Source organism: Cajanus cajan, chromosome 6 (genome assembly GCF_000230855.2).
Source record: "Cajanus cajan strain Asha chromosome 6, NIPB_CcT2T_4, whole genome shotgun sequence".
Taxonomy (NCBI): Eukaryota; Viridiplantae; Streptophyta; class Magnoliopsida; order Fabales; family Fabaceae; genus Cajanus; species Cajanus cajan.
The window spans coordinates 54027779-54048601 of NC_138522.1; the positions used below are offsets into that span (position 1 = coordinate 54027779).

General features: G+C 29.0%; 2 protein-coding genes across 3 annotated transcripts; both read left to right on the top strand.

Annotated features, from left to right (window-relative positions):
• Nucleotides 1–218: 218 nt before the first annotated feature.
• On the top strand, nt 219–1514 carry LOC109796392 (protein MAIN-LIKE 2). The gene is made up of 5 exons (XM_083076304.1): nt 219–609; nt 726–835; nt 959–1152; nt 1236–1320; nt 1410–1514. The coding sequence occupies exons 1-5, from the start codon at nt 219–221 to the stop codon at nt 1512–1514; spliced, it is 885 nt and encodes a 294-aa protein (XP_082932430.1).
• Nucleotides 1515–11214: 9700 nt separating this feature from the next.
• LOC109796801 (polyadenylation and cleavage factor homolog 4) lies at nt 11215–17538 on the top strand. Of its 2 annotated transcripts, XM_020356606.3 has the most exons (7): nt 11215–11907; nt 12505–12606; nt 12909–13169; nt 13730–13846; nt 13930–14385; nt 15268–17052; nt 17186–17538. In XM_020356606.3, the coding sequence occupies exons 1-7, from the start codon at nt 11533–11535 to the stop codon at nt 17198–17200; spliced, it is 3111 nt and encodes a 1036-aa protein (XP_020212195.1). In that variant the 5' UTR covers nt 11215–11532; the 3' UTR covers nt 17201–17538. The 2 variants fall into 2 exon arrangements, with proteins under 2 accessions (XP_020212195.1, XP_020212196.1); XM_020356607.3 differs by lacking the exon at nt 11215–11907 and having other exon boundaries at nt 12887–13169.
• Nucleotides 17539–20823: the final 3285 nt, after the last annotated feature.

The window sequence follows — 20823 nt, forward strand, 5'->3', positions numbered from 1 at the left end:
AATTAAAAATTATTTAAAATTTAAATTGATATTTAAAATTTGAATTCATTTATTTTAATTTCGTGTTATTAAAATATAATTTAATTAAAATTTATTTAAATTTTAAATTGAATTAAATGTTTTTTTATGTAATTTATATTTATTTTAAAAATAGATATATAATTTTTGAATTTATATATATAATGGATGAAATAATGTGGTGTTAAATTTTGTTATAGATGACATCATCTTCTACATCTATGCGTGTGAGTTGTGGACCCGTTGAGGATGATTTATTGTCATTGCAATCCATACATGTTTCACAACATGTTTGGAATAGAGAAGAAGATAGGAGATTATTAGCACGACGTGCTGCTCCAACACGTAATGGAATTGACGGAATTCCACATCAAATAGTTCCGTTAATAGACCAGGCTGGATTTGGATGGATTGCTCGGTTAAGTTATATCAAAATGAGTCCTGGTTTATTAACTGCTCTGGTAGAACGATGGAGACCAGAAACACACACATTTCATATGCCATTTGGAGAATGCACAATTACTCTCCAAGATGTTGGTATGATTGTTGGTCTTCTAGTTGACGGTGAAGCACTGTTAAGTCGAGGCAGTGGTAATATATTCGAATTAGGTACTAAAATAATTATACTTTAAGTTGTATTTTTTTGTTTAAGTAATTGTGTTTTATAATATTAAAAATCGGTAAATGATTTGTTTTATTTTTTGCAGCTCATGATCTTTTAGGTGTTGTTCCACCTGAGTCACAAATTAAAGGACATCGGATGAAATTATCTTGGTTGGCAACATATTTTAATGACATTGCAGATGATCTACAGGAGGTACATTAGTTGCTTCCTTATGCTCGAGCCTGGATACTACGCTTTATAGGAGGGCTTCTGTTTCCTGATAGATCTTCCAGCTATGTCTCATTGAGGTGGTTGGCGTTCTTAGGTGACTTTCAGACCATTAAGACGTATGCATGGGGTGCTGCTGTGCTTGGATATTTGTATCGCAATTTATGCACCTCTACAGATTACAAAACGCCAAGTTGTGGTGGATTTACACTTTTATTGCAGTTATGGGCATGGGAACGATTCCCAACCATTCTGTCTTCTCCATTTCTACCTATTCCTCCTGCTTGCCCTGTTGGTTTAAGGTATGATGAAATTCAAAATATTAACATTGTTAAAATTATTGAATAAATGTTACAGAAATTAATTGTTTACATTTTGATTTCAGGTGGTCCAACACAGCCACTAAAATAAGCATGAGCGGTGATATTAAATTTTATCGCAAATTCTTTGATCGGTTGACCAGAAAATCTGTAAGTAAATAAAATTGAAGGGTTAACGGTTTTCATTATGTAAGTTATTAGTATTTTAATATAAACTAATTACAATTTTTTATTTACAGATTATTTGGCAACCATATCCGCCTTTGGAACAGATGCCCGAGGACTGTACAGGGGATTCGTATTTGGGGTTCTATAATCCCGTTACTTTCTCTGTGTATTTGTGAATGGCATCAGCCTGATAGGGTCATGAGGCAATTTGGTTATCCCACACAAACTTATAAATTCATTTTTTTATAACACAAACTTATCCCACACGCGGACACACTCAAAACTCATTTTTTCCTTTACAAAAGGCCAAGTTAAAAAATGTAACAAAGCTTAAATTTATATTTTAATATTAAAATTTGAAAATTTCTAATGCGAATATACAAATTCAAAATTAATTTTAAAATAATTAATACAAATATAATAAGTCTACAGGGTCTATTATTGGGCACACGAGAGAAAGAAAAAAAAAAAGTCATTTTACACTTGATGATATCCATTTGACTCAATTTCATGTGCATGAGCTCATACTTGTCTAATTCATTTTTCAGTTTTAAAAAAATGGTTTATAAAAACAATTAGTCATTAGTACTAATGTTATTAGAATATATACTATCAACAACATTATAATATTATGATTTATATTTTGATCATCAATATGAAGCTACACAATAATAATATTATGATTCATATTTTGATAGGTATAATCTTCCATAACATCAATATTATAATCCGTACTTTAAGAGGTATAGGTATGACGGAATAAATCATCATTAAAGTCTTACGCAGGGTAATGTGCAGCCAACTCCATTCCCACAACAACGTGTTGTACAAAATATTGCGTATAATAGTAAACCTTAATTAGAAGATTAAATGAGCCAAATTACTATTAACATTCGAAACTAAATGATCATAAACAACATTCAGTTTCGACAAAATATCAGAGCCTCCATCCTAGACCGCAAACAAAGTTTTGGTAGAAACTTTTGGTCCCTAAATTGCAATATAATATCCAGAGTAGTTTAACCAACTTGGTAAAAAAAACAACAAAATCCAAAAATGATTATAATTACCTAATGTCACTGTATTTTCATTATAAAAAAGAAAAGTAAAAATGACTTTTCTTATTTATCAGTTTTAAGCTTCTTTTATGAAATGTTTTTTTAAGGAAATATTTTCTAAAATTTAAATAAACATATTCTCAACACTATTTTTTTATATATATTTTCAATGAAAACCAACACAACTCCTAATATTTCCAACCTTAGATTTTTAGAAAAGTAAAAACTTTATGTATATCAAATAGCCAATAAATGTTTAGAATTATGTAAAATAGTTGTAGATATTTCACATAAATAAGATTACCAATAAAATGATAAAAAAATAAGTCAAATGAACATAAAATCAATTTAATTAATTCAAGCAAAAGCAATAGACCAAAGAGTTCTACTCACAAATAATCATGGTATAACCCAAAAGAAAATAAAGGAATTCGCATTACAAAGTCTATTATATTGGCTTGACTTTTTATAAGTAGAGATAGAATAAAGTGTTTATTATCTATTTTCTATTCAACACACTTCCATCGTAATTTTCGAGTAATTACTCTTATTTTTTTCTTGAATCATAATAATATATTATTTTAATCAAATTTTTCACTTATTTATTTTTTAAAAAATCTTTTCAATGTTTTAGTTCTACACATTTTTTTTAGAAATCTATATTCATTATGGCATAAATGTTACATCTCGTAAAAAAAAATTAATAATATATCATTTCCTTATTGTCGCATCTCTCGAGATAATTTTTTTTAAGTTAAATACCTAATTTGATTTCTTATAATATTTTAATTTAGTTTCACTTTAATTTTTTATTTTAATTTGATCTCTAATAATTTAAATTACTGCAATGTTGGACCTTCCGTCTAAATTTTTTAAACGGAGTTAACGGTTGGCCACGTGAATGTCACATAGATGCATAAGTGGATGCCAAATTTCTTTAATGCATCTGGAACCAAAACGGCATGTTCTGCTTGCACTCGTGGTGTGTTAATTTTGCATCTGGAACGGCCCGTTCCAGATGCATTAGTTAACACACAAACGAGTGTAGCAGAACGAGCTGTTCTGAATTCAGAATGAGTCGTTCCAAAATGTCAACCACATATGTGTGTTCAACAAAATGCAACAGTGTGGTTCAAAGATTGAAAACAAAAATTCATAACATAACATAAATTCAAAGACTGAAATATGGTTCAGAGACTGAAAATAAAAATTCAAAGACTGAAATATTTTTGTTGTTGGGGTACATCAGTCAATGATTCCAAGGGGAAACACTATGCCGTTTCATCCTTAACTGTATAGTGCCGATTTGGTAGTAAGTAGTTCACTCCAGTTTGACTAATAATGAAATAAAAATTGTCACCATTGTCTTTAGTGATACACTGCATTGCATAACAAGTATTATAATTAATACTTATAGGAACTCCTATATCTTGCAATTGGTCCAAAAATGGTGTATAGCCCAAATGTTTAGCAATTAAAGTTATAAATCCCCCATTGACAATATTGTCAAATCCAGTGTTTGAAATGTCTTGTACCTTGGTTTTTTTTCCTTGCACGATTCACAAACGTGATTTATCACAGGCGTGAACTATAATCATTAATCGCTTGTATTTGGCATCCACCTATGCATCTACTTGACATCCACGTGGCCAACAGTAAATTCCGTTTAAGAAATTTTAATAGAAAATCCAACATTGCAGTAATTTAAATTATTAAGGACCAAATTAAAATTAAAAATTAAAGTGAGACTAAATTAAAATTTTAAAATATTATATTTAACTTTTTTTTTATCATGTCTTATGCTCGTTTGCATGTCTTCATCTATTACTGTTGAATAACACTTGCTGTATGAGCGGCAAAAGGCATCCCCTTTATGTACTCAATGACCGTCATTAAAACAAAGCTTATAAATATTTTATAATTTAAAATAGTTTATTTATATTTAGAATTAGCAACCTACGAAATAAGACTAAGACGTACCTTAAAATCATAGGCCCAAATAAAATTGACTTTGGTTGGCCAACTAGACAAGTTGACCCCATGACCAATATAAGAAAATTAATGAAAAATAAGCATAGGCCGCTTCATAATACTAGCCTGACTAACTATAGGTCTTTTAGTTAGGGGTGTTCATGAATCGGTTTTTTCAAAAAACTGATCTAAACCGAACCGAACCATTTTATAAAAGTGGATCGGTTAATCGATCTATTTTTTATAAAGTAGATCGGTTTGGTTTTCTTAAAATATGGATCGATTTTTTTAAATTGGATCGGTTCGGTGCGGTGCAGTTATCCACTTTTTTACTCATATATGGATCGATTTTTTTAGAAAATCAAATCGAACCGAACCGATCCACTTTGTAAAAATGAATCGGATAACTGAACCGGTTTTATAAAGTGGTTCGGTTCGGATTTTTTTTCAAAATGGATCAGATCAGTTATGGATCGATTCGAATAAATTTGGATTTTTTGCACACCCCTACTTTTAGTTGTTATGTCCATATTCGTACAAAACCTATTAATTTTTTTAAACATGAAAATAATTGTATTATTATTATTATTATTATTATTATTTTCTTTAAGCTAGAATTGATGAGAAAATTAAGATAACATATAGCTATATTTCAAGTTTTTTTTTTTTTGATAAGCCGCTATATTTCAAGTATTTAACATTTGGATTAATAAAAGTCATATTTAATTTTGGTATAAAATATATTATATTGAAAATATTTAGCTTATATGTGTTTACGGTCTTCGACAGAGATTAATCATTATTTTTTGTAATTGATATTTTATATTAATACTATGCTTAAAAAATATTTTTAGTTTTATAATATAAGTAAATTTTGATTTTGATTCCTAGAAAAAAATTATTTATTTTTCATCATTCTAATGTTTATAAACATTGTTTTTGACTCTTATAAAATGAATAAATTTTGATTTTAATCATTGTAAAATATTATCTTTTTGATCGTTGTAAAGGATTATTATCTTTTGATTACTATTTCTAGTAATCAGCTCTTATATATTAAACACAAACAACTATCTTGGTGTGAGAATATTTTTACGAGTTTTTCTTCGACAAAATAATTTTTTAGGATTTTTCAAATTTTTATTTAATTTAATTTTTAGTTATCATAATTATTTGTGAATTAAATTTTAATATTTAAAATAAATTTATCAATAAATAAAAATAATCTTATACTACAATTAAGAATGAAAATAGGTCAAAGCTTAAATAGGGATCTATGGCATAACTTGTTTAAAGCTTAACCTACCCTAACTTATTTAATAAAAATATCGGGTTTGGACTTTTAAATAAACCTATTTATTTGAAAAGGTTGGACATAGGTTTATAAAAGAATTTCCCAACCTATTTTGGTCATTGTAAGTTTTTAATTATTGTCTTTTAAAAAAAAATTACTTATCTATATGGTGTTTGAAGTGTGTTGTGGGGCTTTGAGAGTTGATGAACCCTTATGAGTCTAGTTAGTTTTGAGAGTCTCTAATCAGAGATTCAGTTGACCTTGAGGGGAGGAAGTATATAAGGTTTCTATTGAGAATTGAGTCTCACAAGTTAATGTTCTGCAAATTTTAGAGAGATAAACTATAGATAGGTGCTTTGGGCCCGTGTGTTTCCTTCTTCACTATACTTTCTCTTAGTTGGATGATTCTTTTATTTTTCCGAAATCACTAATGTGTTTGTGTACTTTGATTTGGGTCCCTAGTGAGTTGAATCAAAGTGTTTGGTGTGGAGTTCTTGTACTCGAAGCTCATAGCAATGTCTTTCCTTGTTCCTTCCTCTTGTTTTTTAATTTTTGAGTTCTAAAGATAAGGGAAACTATGAATGATTGGTGTTGGATTATTTGTATTTTATGTTAGTTTCTTTCACTTGTATTGTATGCATGTTGATGGATTTTTGGATGCTTGGATGAAAATGAGTGGGTTTTGAGTACTTGAGTGCAATTTAATGGGTTGATTACAAATTTTGTTGCATGTTGAATTTTTGGTGTGAAATGAGATGAGATTGATGTATATTCAGGGACGGATCCACGACTAAGTGAGTGGGGGCACTTGCCCCCACTAAAATTTTTCTATTTTTCATTTATATATATATATATATATATTATTTTTATAAAATATATATATTAATTATATATTATTTTATTAAAAAAGTTATTAAATAATGACACACATTTTATAGAGACATGATATTTGTCATATATACTATAGATATAATATGTTGATATGTTGTTAAAAAGTAAATATAAATTATGGTAACACTTTTTATATGTGATTATATATAACGTTTATTGTAATGATTATTTTTTATATCTAATATGTTAAAATATATTAATATTTTATTTTATTGTGTATTTTCTTTCATTTTATGATAAAATTGTCTTAATTTTTATTATTATAATATACTTTATTTTTAGACCGAAAGATTTATTACTTTATTCATTAAAGATGTCATAATTGTCTTAATCTTATATATATATATTGTGTGTTAGTAGGAGAAGATCCAAATTAAGAAGAATGAGAGTAATTACTGCATAATTTTTTTTTATTTAAACATCTTTAATAAAAAATAAATTCACTCTTTTATAAAAATAGGCATTATTCTCATAAAATATTTTTGGTTTAAATGAACGTGGAAATTGATGAGAGATACAAAAAAAAAAAATAGTAACTATATCATATTTATCTTAATAATTTATACCATTTTGTTCTTCTAATATTAAATAAGTCACTAAAAATTATAAAATCACACTTAAATATAATATCAGACAAAAAAATAGAAAAAGGATGAATTATTACTCTATTCATGAAAATTTTAATTTATAAAAAATAATATATTAAATTTTTTGTCACAAAAATATACTTTTCTAAAAAATTATTATAAAATATTTTATTGCCCCCACTTAATACATTTTCTAGATCCGTCACTGTGTATATTCATGTTTGATACATTTTATGTTGGGAAGTCTTTTGATTTTCAGGTGGTTTTGGGCAAAATTTGAAATCTTCATTTGCATATTTCTAATATCGTGTCGGTTGTAGTTCCAACCAGGAGTCTTTGTCTTATTCATGCGAGACACAAGATCAATGACGTCGAGTGTAAGGAGAGAAACTTGTCTTAGATTGGGATGACGTCGAGTGTAGTTTGAATGGTGTCAGACATGAAAGCATTTGAAAGTCTTTGACCTGGTGACATTGGACCCCAAATATGGTGGCGCTAAGAGTGATTAAGATAGAGATTTTATGCCTAGACAATGTCAGGCATTGGTGAGGTGACTCCAGATGTGAGTGAGGTAGAGACTCTAACTGATATGAGGTCGAGCGTGAGGTCTTAGGGGTTCCCTACCTTAATCACATTGGGCACAGCTTGAGTGGTGTTAAGCATGGATGAGACAAAAAACTCCTTGCTTTAATGACGCGAGCGTGAGGTAAGTTGCACTAGGCATAAGTTGTGTTAATGATACATGTGGTTGATGGATGAATTGATGAACATGAATTGTGTTGATGGGTGAATTGGTGAACATGAATAAAACATTTAAATATATTGCATGTTGTATGATGTATGATAAATGTTGAGTCTATATATATTGATATGTGATAATATATGTATATGTGATATGATATATTACGATGACGAACATTGATATGTTTTATATATAGGATCAATATGCTATAAATTGCATGATCGGAGTGTTAAATTGACATTGATATGTTGGTCTCGCATGAGGTGTATAACATTGGTATGCTAATTATGGTTGGTGTTATTTGATCTTTATAAGCGTTGACTTATGATAATGCATATAGATGATGCATGTTGAGGCGTTGATGTTGGGAATGTTGTAGGTATTAAAGTATGCTGGTTGACTTAGGACTAAAGGAGAAAGTGTTGTTTGAAAGTTGAAGATCCTATACAAAATTTTTTGTTTTGATGTTATAGGAGGCCAATTGTTGAAAACCTTTCTTACGTAGGTGTGAAACTCTTAGAGTAGATTTTGTTGAGTCTCCTTTAGATCCTTAGTAAATGTGGAGTAAAATATGAAGTAGAGAGTCATGACCCTTAATTGTGTGGTTCCTTACGAATAGTCAGTGGACTAGTTTTATATGTGACTTGGTAATTCATGTTAAGGTCGTGGTACGCCTATACCTAACTATACTAGCCCCGACAATGAAACTGAATTTTCCTAGCATAAATAACGACACCCAAAAAATCAGAGGTAGAGATTAATATCTCATTTTAGCTGTCAATCCAATGGGCACATTGGGCATGAAAGTGATTGAGCCAATTCAACGAGATTAAACCACTTAGACTGCACATGTATATTAAGAGATCTTCATAGGTGAATGCGTGACAATGCATTAGTTGTAGTGTGTGCACGTGATGTGGTGTGAGTTGATATTTGTTTTATATGCACTAAATAAATACCTTGTTGTATGGTATAATTATGGTGAATGTTTGAATTACTTAGGTGCTTTACTTTCAAACATGTCGATTGTTGTATGTTGTAAATCATGTGGCGTGTTTTAGTTGATTTATATGTTGGGGGAGTAATATAGATGTTCCTTCCATGCTTTGTATGTTTTTGAAATCTAACTTACCCTTACGTGTTTTTCATGTAATATGAACTACGATGATCATGATTTTTCATGAGAGTAGGGTTGAGTTAACTAGTGCGAGCTCTTGGAGTGAGTGTGGGTCACACAGGTGGCGATGTAGTCAACACCTACCTTTAGAGAGCTTGTATAGTTGTACTTGATTGACGCTTAAGATTTTATATTATTTTTATACTAAATGTACATATACCATATATAATTGTATAATTATTTTTAGTTGTTTGCATTTATACACATATTATAATGTGCGTATCTAATTATTTCAAATATAAACCCTTTAGTATGAGATAATTATACTGTTAGTAGTTACGATACATAAATGATGGTTATAGTGGATCGTTACATATTTGATTATATAATATAATAAATATTAATATACAAATTAAATCAAAATATCAACAATATAATCAAATAAATAAAATTTTAACTAAAAAAATTAAACTCTATTTTTGATATTTTCACTATACTTAAATATTTCGTATCAAATCAATAAATAAAAAATAAAAATTCTAACAATCACATCTTTATCTATTGTTTTCCTTCATTTTCATAGTTGATTATTTTTATTTAGAATATTTCAAATGAAATATATAAAATATTTAAAAAGTTTTTATCATAAATAATACATATGATTTAGACTTTAATTTTATAAAATAAGTTTAATTTATATGTTCAAAGTCACACGACTTATTTTCATCGCTAACCACAATATAAATTTCTTATCATAAATAAAAAATATAATTTATATGTTTAAAATATCTATTTATCTAAATTTTAAATATAATTTATATATTCAAACATTTTATTTATTTGTATATTTATTATAAATTTCAATTTTTATATAATAAATATTTGCATAAACTAAAATACTACTTTATTATAAATCTTAATTATATACGATAAACATTTATCCTATCAAATGTACAAACTAAAACACCGGTGTCAATTGATATCTCTTCCTAAAAAATTATATTAAATTATTTCAATAATTCAAATGATATGGTTCTATCAACGTTCCTTGATTACTGTGGTACGCGTTCGAACTTAAAGATCTCCAAAGAGATTAATTTCTGACATAATCAGATAATATTCATGCATGTGTAACCTAAAAAACCAGATTGACTTAATATTATTTTTTATTACATTTATTTATTTATTTATTTTACATTGTCTGAAAAATACTTAGTGACTTTTTTTGATGAGAGAGTTTTTATGAATTTTTTTTAACTTTTTATTAAATTCAATTTTTTTTATTATAATTATTTATGAATTAAATGTTATACTTTAAATAAATTATTAATAAATAAAAATATTTTTTCTCATATAATATAAACTATTTATCATAAATCTAAAAATAAGTTTAAAATTGTTTATTTATAATTATTTTAATATAATTTATATATTTAAATATATTTTAGATCTCTCAAATTTAATATAAATTTGTTTTTAATCTCTTAAATTTAAAATTATTTTTTAGTCCTTATAATTTTTAAAAATCTTATTTTAGTTTTTTAAATTATCAATAACACATAAAAGTGATAAATTTAGACAATCATGCAACATTAACTATGTTTAACATTATGTTTTTATTAACAGTGACACTTAGATTTTGTGTAATAATATATTTTTTTAAAATGAGTATAAAGGCTAAAATAATTTTTTTTGAAATTATTGAGATTAAAAAGATTAATTTTAAATTTAAGAGACTAAAAATAAATTTATTATAAATTTGAAAGATTAAAAATACATTTAAACCTAATACATATGTTTAAATATAATATTATATATATATATATATATATATGTAATTACTATAAATTTTAATTATATATAATATATATCTATGCATTACACATGTTAAAATATTAGTATATTAAAATTGTGAATTAAAATAATTTAATTAAATATGATGAATTCAAATCTTACTTTTATCCTAAATCCTATGTAAATTTTTTTGAATTGAATCTAAATTTTACTCCTATCCTAAATTATATACAAACAACTCTGAATTGAATCAATACAGTTCTAAAAAATAACATTAATTTTTAATGTTAATTTAAAACATTTAAATGCGATAAATTCTGTAGACAAAAAAGGTGATACTTTTTTTTATTAAAAATATTTATTTTAGTATCATTTACAGTAAAACCAAACTCCATTTAACTTTTTAAGTTTCAACAAAGATTACAGTTGAATGCGGGAAGGGAGCTTCATTCGTCACTGCTGGCCTTCATTCACACATATAATCGCAATCTCAGCTTATAAACACTCTACATCCTTCCACCTTCTCTCTTTTATTATTTCATGTAAATCAAGATTAGGGTTTTTCTCAATTCGCCCTGTACAATTTTAAACCAGAAATTATTTTCTTATTCATTTCCCTCTCCCCGCTGTGGCAATAATAGGGAAGCTATTTTTCGTGCTGCTAATCCGGTTTCTCACAATAAATTGAGAACGCATTAGGGTTAGGGTTTTAAATTCTTTTGCATTTTATTTGAAAGAACATGGAGAGTACGCGCAGATCCTTGGACAGATCGAGAGAACCGGGTCCCAAGAAGCCAAGATTGATCGACGAACTCAGCTCACGACAGTTACCTCAACGCCAACAAGGGTCTGGGGCAGTTGCCACGTTGGCGTCTGCGAGATTTCGAACCAATGACAGAGACTCAGAAAACAGCGATTTGGGTCGTGGCGGTGGCGTTGGCGGCTACCACCCTCAGCCTCCGCCACACCAGGAACTTGTGGCTCAGTACAGGACCGCTCTTGCTGAGCTAACTTTCAATTCGAAGCCCATAATTACCAATTTGACTATTATTGCCGGAGAGAATCAATCTGCTGCCAAGGCAATTGCTGCAATTGTTTGTGCTAACATTCTAGAGGTGAGCCACAGTTTTAATGGATTTGGAATAAAGAAAGAACAATTCCACTTAATTTGTCTGATTTGTGATGAGGTATTATTGTTTATCATGCTACGTGTTGATGAATTGAATTAGTTTGTATTCGAAAAAGGGCATCCATAGTTTGTTGAATTTAATCTCGTTTCACGGTCCTGTATATGTAGGTTGGTTATTAAGAGAATGTAAAACATATTTAGTTATCCAACCTGAGTTACAAAGAAAAAAAAAAACTATCCTTTTGCCAAATGACTGTAGTTGGTCAATTTTGACTATATTTGCAACTAATAATCAGTGCCATTGGGGAGTGGTAATCCACAATTTGTTAAACATGTTTATTTTTTATTTTTTTCATTTACGACATGGGGAGAGAAGTGGACACTAAACAATTTCCAATGTCAATCAGTACTTGAGTCCATGTTTTGTGAAATTTGATGCTAACTTCTGATTGGATTATATGTTGTTGATTTCAGCTGTTTTCCTTTTTTTTACATCTTCCAAGGAAGTCTTATTTATCTCGTTGTGTCTTTGTATTATGAAAAAAAGGTCTTGTTTAATTGAAATGATTTAATGTCTTTCCAGGTTCCAAGTGACCAAAAACTGCCATCTCTTTATCTCTTGGACAGTATTGTTAAGAATATCGGGTGGGATTATATAAAATATTTTGCTGCCAGACTGCCTGAGGTTAGATATTTATTATCTTTATCCATTTACTTTCATGCCTTTATTTTGATATACTTCTTGTTGTATATGATGAATCCTTCAGATTTTGAAGCTATGCTATTTTATACTGAACTGTTCCGGTTGATAGAAGTTGGTTACATGAATCATGAGATTGCAAGAATTCTTGCATTTCCCTTAAAAAATGAGTAAAATCTAATTATTCAGAAATTGAAAAAGAAATTCCCTTTGCATTTTTCCTGTGTTATATGTTTTCTAATTTTATACACCTATTTTTAACTAGGTACTACTACTTTACATTTTAGGTATTCTGCAAGGCATACAGACAGGTTGATCCTTCTGTCCATTCAAGTATGAGACATCTTTTTGGAACTTGGAAAGGAGTCTTTCCTCCTCAATCCCTTCAGATGATTGAGAAGGAACTTGGCTTTGCACCTGCCGTCAATGGTTCAGCTTCGGTATCTGCTACTACAGTCAGGAGTGATTTACAGTCACAACGCCCGCCACATAGTATCCATGTGAATCCCAAGTATTTAGAAAGGCAGCGTCTTCAGCAGTCAAGTGGGGTAGGTGAAACCATTGCACTGAAAAGTTGTCCTTTAAAGGTTTGAAGTGTTCGATTTTGATAGGAATCAATCAAGGCTGGACAGTGTTACAGAATTTTTGTGTGATGAATTTAAATTTGGCAGTCATGTGTTCCTTGGATGATGAAACAGGACTGGAAGACATGTTGATTATGAGACACTATATATATTCTTGCAATAAGTGTATTTGAATTGGAATTTTCCATTAAACTAACTTGATTTTTTTTTATTCTTCTTAATAATGAATTATCCTGATTTTGTGGTTTTGTTTTATGGTTTGACATCTGGTATATGTGTGATTAACCTTGTTAGACTCTAGTTAAAACTTAAAAGTAATATTTTGAATGCCATCTTTATATTGTTTTTATATGCATATACATATTTGAGATGTCTGCTTTGACTTTGTTATTGTATGTTAAAGTCTGATTCACAATTCAATTCTTTTAATCTTCCATACTTAACTGATACCAATATTTGCCTTTTCTATGTCACATTTCTTGTACTTATTAGTTATTTGCCGTGTCTTTTTTTATGTCATAAAGAGTAAAGGAGTTAATGATATGACTGGAGCTATTTTAAGCTCAAATGAGGATTCAGAGAGGCCAGATAGAGCCTTGGGTCCGTCACGACCATGGTTGGATCCTAGGATCAACATGCAGGTAGGTTAGGTAGCTTTTCTTTTCCTCTTTATACTATTCAGTCCACCAGTGGTCATATTTTAATGTAGCAGTGAATATTGCAGAATAATCAGCACACCCATAGAGATGGATTTAGTGATTCTGTTCTCGGAAAGACCATTGGTGGATCATGTGGGGGCAGTGAATATAGTTCTGGCATTTCAAGTAATTTGATTTCAGGGGCTGGAAGAACTGGAAGTAGGCTCGTTGATTTAGGAAATGAAAAACCATGGTTCAAAACAGGTGATGATGTAGAAACCATATCTGGGCAAGGAAATGGTATCGGTCTCAAGCGCAGTTTTTCAAATCATGAAGCACCGAAGTCCATTAATTTGGATGCACATCGTCAGCCAAGACAAGACATAACTAACATACAGAGCAATGTGACGTCAGGTAACTGGAAAAATTCTGAAGAGGAGGAATTCACGTGGGATGAAATGAACTCTGGTTTGACTGATCATGGTCCCAATGTGTCAAGCAATTTGAGCACAGACTCGTGGATGGCTGATGACGAAAATTTGGTAAGCTTGCTAAAATGACCAGTTGCACTTTGATTTAACATGATTTTCCTTGAAATGGTGCCTCATGTCCCCTCCAAATTAGTGACTCTTGCTAATTTTGAAAGCATTTCTCCCGCAAGTAATTTTTTGACAAAAATTAAAGAGCAGTTAACCAGGTCTAATTTTGATAAAACTCCACTTACAATAAATGCTTATCACTTTTTTTCACAATTAGAACTTCATATAAAGCCCTTGTTTTCCCCCTTAAAAAGTCATTTTTGTGTAAGCTTCTTCTAATTTTGTTAGTCAATCCTTATCTTGAAAGATGGGGACATTAAAGAAAATCATATTAAAGGAACATTGTTTGGAAACAAATGTTCTTTGAATAATGAGTTATAGGGATGTATTCTGTAAGATGGATAATATATACGAATTAATAAAATGAAGTATCAAATGATTTTCAATTTTTTAATGAAATTTATAGACTTGATTTATGCATTAAAAATCTTAAATTCAACGGTTGAATCGTTAAAATTTGATGTACAACATGAGTTATTGAATGGAGTAAGTTTAAGTAAACTTACTCCTGAAATAAACAAATCCCTCTTCTATTTATATATATATATATATATATTTATTTATTTTATTTTTTTATTTAAACAGGCTAATTTATCAAAGCCAAGCAATCGAAACTTCCTAATGTAAACTAAGGATTAAAATCCTAATTTAATTTGGCGTAAGATATCCCCCAGTTCCCAAACATTCAAACCCTAATAATTAAAACACTTCATCTGTAATTACAAAGCCTTAAATTGTAAATGCATCATAAATTGATTCAATAATTTGAAATTACATGTATATTTTGTTGGATATACTTGATTGATTTATTTTTACCATGTGCAGGAAGGTGAAGATCAGATCCAAATTACACGCCCTTTTGGGGCAAAGGTTGATAGAGAAATACCCACCGCTAAGAAACAAGTACCTGGTTTTGGTGGCCATCCACCGTCATCATGGCAATTGCAGAGGCAACACTCGGTTGATAAGCTGAATCTGAAGCCAGGTTACTCAGAAGGATTTGTGTCTACTCTCAGTGGTTTACCTACCAATGCAAGTTCATTGGCTGCCAAAAAGGGAAACCAATCTTTTATGCCGAATGCAGTAGTAGGAACGGCCAAAATTGTGGGACAACAATCTGATTCGGGGGATACTGAATCCCCTTCTGGGCAGTCACCTTTGCGACAACAGTCTCCATCACTGTCGGCAACAGTACACCATCATTCAATGCAAAATTTGGTTGAGCAAGAAATGCCCCAGAATCTCAAAACATCTCAATTTTTGGGAGGTCCAAGAAGTCAACATATTAGAGATCCATCACCTACCCTTCGTCCCATTGTTCAGGTTAGTAACTTGCGAAGATCACAGGAAAAGGACTCGCAGGGCTCATTATCTTCTGTAACTTCTATTCGACCAAAGCTTCAGCAACAAAAGCTGGGCCCTTCTCCGACTGAAGTTACTGCTAAAACTAAGTTGCCCCAGTCTAAAATTTCTTTAGCCAGAGAAACTTCAGAACAGTTGACCACAGTTAATTTGCCAGCTGCAGCTAACAAGAGTGGAATTATCCCCAAGAAATCAATTACCAGTAATCTGGATCCAAGGAATCTTCCATCTCAGTCTGGGGTTCAGCCTACTCGGTCTGGTAGGTCTTCTACCCCATTAATTTCTTCAGGATCTGCAGTTGCATCACCATCTTCAATAGATCCTCTGCATAACGAATCATCTGCACTGCCAAAAAAACTTCAAGGAAAGGCTGGGCAACCACCACGAAGGCTTTCTACTCAACCACCTGCGTCCTCTAATGTGAGCAGTTCCTCAGCTCCGAGCTTAAATGCTACCAATAATAATAACTTAAATCCATTTAAAAACCTCTTAAGCTCATTGGTTGCAAAGGGTTTGATATCTGCCGAAACAGAATCGCCAACTGTGGTACGAAGTGAGGTGCCGCTGGGTTCCAAAGATCAAACTGAAATCAGTACCACCTGTAGCTCTTTACCAGTTACATCAGTTTCTGGTTCTGTAGCTGGCCTGGTATCTTCTTCCATAGATGAGGTAGCCGCTGCTACAAAACCCCCTCTTGCATTACCTCAATCAACTAGCATGGAAATCAGAAATCTCATTGGCTTTGATTTTAGACCTAATGTAATTAGAGATTTCCATCCACTTGTAATTAGTGAATTATTGGATGATTTCCCTCATCACTGCCAAATTTGCGGTATTAGGCTTAAACTAGAAGAACAGTTAAATAGACACTTGGAGTGGCATGCCTCAAGAGAACAACATGGTCTAATTAATGCATCAAGAAGTTGGTATCCAAAGTCAAGTGTTTGGATTTCTGGCAAGGCAGAATATTCACCCGAGCTTGAGTTTACCGACTCTGTTGGTGTATATGACAAGGAAACAGACAGCAGTGAATTTGATACGATGATTGTAACAGATGAAAACCAATGCTTGTGTGTTTTGTGTGGCGAGCTATTTGAAGATGTGTACTGTCAGGAAAGGAACGAGTGGATGTTCAAAGGGGCCGTTTACATGAACTACTCAGATATCAATAGTGAGATGGAAAGTAGAAATGTGGGCCCCATCATTCATGCCAAATGCTTATCAGAGAACTCAACTATCATCAATTTGGTAGGGCCTATTATCTGATGTTAGTGGATGTCTTATAGTTTGATGTTTATACTTCAAAGCTTCAATTGTGTACTAGAAGGCGTGTGATTAATTTTTTGGTAGTAATTTGATTTGATCTGTTCTATTTTTGCAGGATAATGATCGATGATTTACTTCTATAGCATTTGAGCTATACCGTAGTCATACCAAGGGTACCCACCCAGTTTCACACTCCATACTAAATTTTGATCGTCCTTTATACTGGAATTTATTGCCTCAACTGGTCAACAGGGCGGTCTAACAAATTTTGTTTCTTTTTCCTCTTGTACCCGGGTAAAAAATTACGTAGTGTTCAAAATATATTAATGCTGAGATAGATTTTTGCGGCAAAAATTGCTCTTTGATGTGGTTGTGTTAAAATTATATCACTTTGTAGAGACGGTTTTGGTGTATTTATCGTATCTCACGATAATAGTAGGCAAAGAACCGAGGACATGGTAGTCTGAATTATGGGTGGACACAGATTCGACCCAATCCAATGAATCTCAACCAAACTTAAAAAGTAAAATTCTAGATCGGTTCAGATTAGAAAATTGCAAATTTAATCATTATGGTTTGGAACTCAAATGACTTGTATCAGATTAAACTCAATTACAAGTGTGCATTACAAATTGTCTAATAATTTTTTTATCATTTTAATAATATATCTAATGATATGATTTAAACTAAATCAAATGATGATTGGATTGGATTGATGACCGAAAAATAGTAAAATCAAGTCAATTTGAACTAATTAAAATTGATTGGATTGGAGGAAAATATATCTCAAATTTGTGCTCAACTAATCCAGATACTAGATAACATCTGTCAGTAAAATAATTGCGATTCTGGGAGTTTTCTTCTCTTAATTTTTCGTTGTTAATTTTCCTCCTCTTCGTTGTCACCCCTAGTTTTCACATACCACACACATAGCGAAAATAATGATAATGGATTAAGGGTTGACAAGAAATAAAAAGTATTGATAATTCAGTTTTTTCGAAAGTAATTTATTTTCGTTTTTCATTTATTTATTTTTTCTTAAACGTGCTAAAAGACTCTTTATTTTGAAGTTATCTATAAAGCATGAAGGTAACACTAATTGTATTAAAGTTGGTGACAATTTTGATAACCTTGATTATCAATATTTTATGTTTATTGTGGCTCTCTCTCTCTCTTTTTCCTCTCTCTATATATAACTCCCTTATATAGTAATTATGATGGTGTTGTTTTTTATCTATCCTTTTATTTTAAAAAATGACTTTAAAATTTATTAGAAAATATAAAAACAAAGTTATAAAAAATAAATTTATTGTTAAAGAACAATAACAACTAAAAATACAATATGAGTGTACTAACTTTATTCCTATATGTAAGAAATAAATATTTAATTCTTCAATATTAATGAAATTAGTTAAATTAGTTAGTTTTAATTAATAATATCATAATTTTAATTCTTTTTTATAAAAATATCCATGGAATTAAATAACATAGATGATAGTTATAGTTAATAACATTATTCAAAAGTCAATAAATTATATTTTCAACCAATAATTATAACTTATGGTTTTAATTGTTCATTAACTGTATTTACTTTCATGAAAAATAAGTAGAAGATTTATTAACAAACTCATAATAAATTAAGATTATAAAAAAAATCATCGATTAATATATTTAAAAAGAAACTCATATTTCTTATAATTAGGATCAAAATAAAATTTATTTATTTCTTATAGGTATTATTTATTAAGGAATAATTTTTTTAATCCGAAAATATCTATACCTATATAAATGCATTTTCCTATTTTGTATTGACATTGCTTTTTAAAAAAAATTTAACTCATTAAAAAAATTAAAAAATCACACAATAATTATTAATAAATGCCATAAAATAACCGCACACTACTCCCCGTTAATGTGTGTATTCAAATAGAGAGTGTCTCTCTTCTTTTTCTTTTTTATTCTCGATAATATATATTCCTTCTTTCTCACAATAACTGTCTTTATAGATTATTTTATACATATCAAAGAAAACTACTAAATAAATGAAAGATAATATTAATATTAAAAAAAACTTTGTAATTAATTATTTTTTATTAACTATACAATCTGGTAATATTTTTTATATAATATTATGAGAAGTTTAAATATAAAGAGAAGGTATTCACTCACTCCAACAATAAGTTTACTCATTCCATTCAATAACTTATGTAGTACATCAAATTTTAACGATTTAATCGTTAAATTAAAAAATTTTAATGTATAAATCAAGTTTGTAAATTTTTAAAAAATAAAAGACGATTTCATATTTTTTTTCATTAATTCAAACTGAAGGATAATCATAAAAAATATTTTATACGTTGATTTGAATTAATGAGACGAAATATCAAATAGTTTTAATTTTAAAAAAAATTAAAGAGCATTTCATATTTTGTTTCATTAAGAACTTTTAATTTAATAGTTGAATCGTTAAAATTTGATATAAAATATTAGGTAGACTTATTTTTAGATTAAGTGAATTATTCTCTAACTAAAAAATATTCATATTAAGTTGAGAAGTTAATATAGTCAGTGATGAATTTAAAAACTTTAGATAATGGAAAAAATATTTATTCATATATTTGTAGTATTAAAAATTTTACATTTCACTTTTAAAAATATAAATATATGTTATAATTATTTTCTATAATGTTTTATATATGCGTTTACGATTAGAATTAGGTCAGATTAGATTATACTACTATAATTTAGTAGGTCTTAATATACTCTTTACTAAAAATATATGTCTTAAATATAATTTATTTATTTGTCATAAATATATTTTTTTAATATTTGGTTAGAACTACAATTCTAAAAATTTATTTTATAATAATTTAACACTAATAAAAACATAAAAATAAATATTAAATTTTATAAAAATAAAAATAAATTTATTTATAATATAAACATGTTTTTAATATCTAATATAAACTTTTAGATGATAATTTATTTAAAATATATTTTATAATAAAAATTCTAAATAGAACATAAATCTTGCAATCCTTACTATTTTATTTTTTTTAATCAATGTATATAATAAATATAAAATATAAAAGATAAATATACATGCTACAAATTTTATTTTATTAAAAATTAAAATTTTAATATATTATATTATATATGTGAGCATTAATATATATATATATATATATATATTATAATTAAATTTTTTTAAAAAATTGATTCTTTATCAAGAAATATTTTTCATCACATATGAAAATTAATCTCTTTTAAAAATTTGAGAAATATCAAATAAATAGATATCTCCTTCAAGTTATTTAAAATATACTATTTTTTTAATAAAAAAATAAACTATATATAAAATTTTAAAAGCCCCACTGTATAATAACCCTCATCAATGGTATTTGAATGAATTCCGAGCACAAGACTTTCTTGCACACTATTGGATGCAATTCGTTATTACAAAATGCAACATAAAAACTAAAAAAAAATAAAAATGTATGAGTATTTTGTGAGTTGAAAACCGAAAACTGCAACATAAATTAGTTATTGATTTTCTTGCTAAACATAGGAGCAACAAACACTAGTCTAGGTTGAAAGGAAAACAACGAAGAAGGTGAAAACAAGCTTCCTATGTTATGGAAAAGCGACAGAAACAAATAATATACCAGATTACAAAAAGGAAAAATAAATTGTAATAACGATAATTTATTGTTATTTACAGTTGTAAAATATTGTTTCTTATATTTTGTGTTG

Bases quoted from the DNA above. Each gene is read 5' to 3' on its own strand.
- LOC109796392 (XM_083076304.1), top strand. From the start codon at position 219: ATGACATCATCTTCTACATCTATGCGTGTGAGTTGTGGACCCGTTGAG. The intron at 836-958 runs GTACATTAGTTG...GGTGACTTTCAG, and splicing joins TTGCAGATGATCTACAGGAG to ACCATTAAGACGTATGCATG. The intron at 1,321-1,409 runs GTAAGTAAATAA...TTTTATTTACAG, and splicing joins ATCGGTTGACCAGAAAATCT to ATTATTTGGCAACCATATCC.
- LOC109796801 (XM_020356606.3), top strand. From the start codon at position 11,533: ATGGAGAGTACGCGCAGATCCTTGGACAGATCGAGAGAACCGGGTCCC. The intron at 11,908-12,504 runs GTGAGCCACAGT...ATGTCTTTCCAG, and splicing joins TTTGTGCTAACATTCTAGAG to GTTCCAAGTGACCAAAAACT. The intron at 12,607-12,908 runs GTTAGATATTTA...TTTACATTTTAG, and splicing joins TTGCTGCCAGACTGCCTGAG to GTATTCTGCAAGGCATACAG.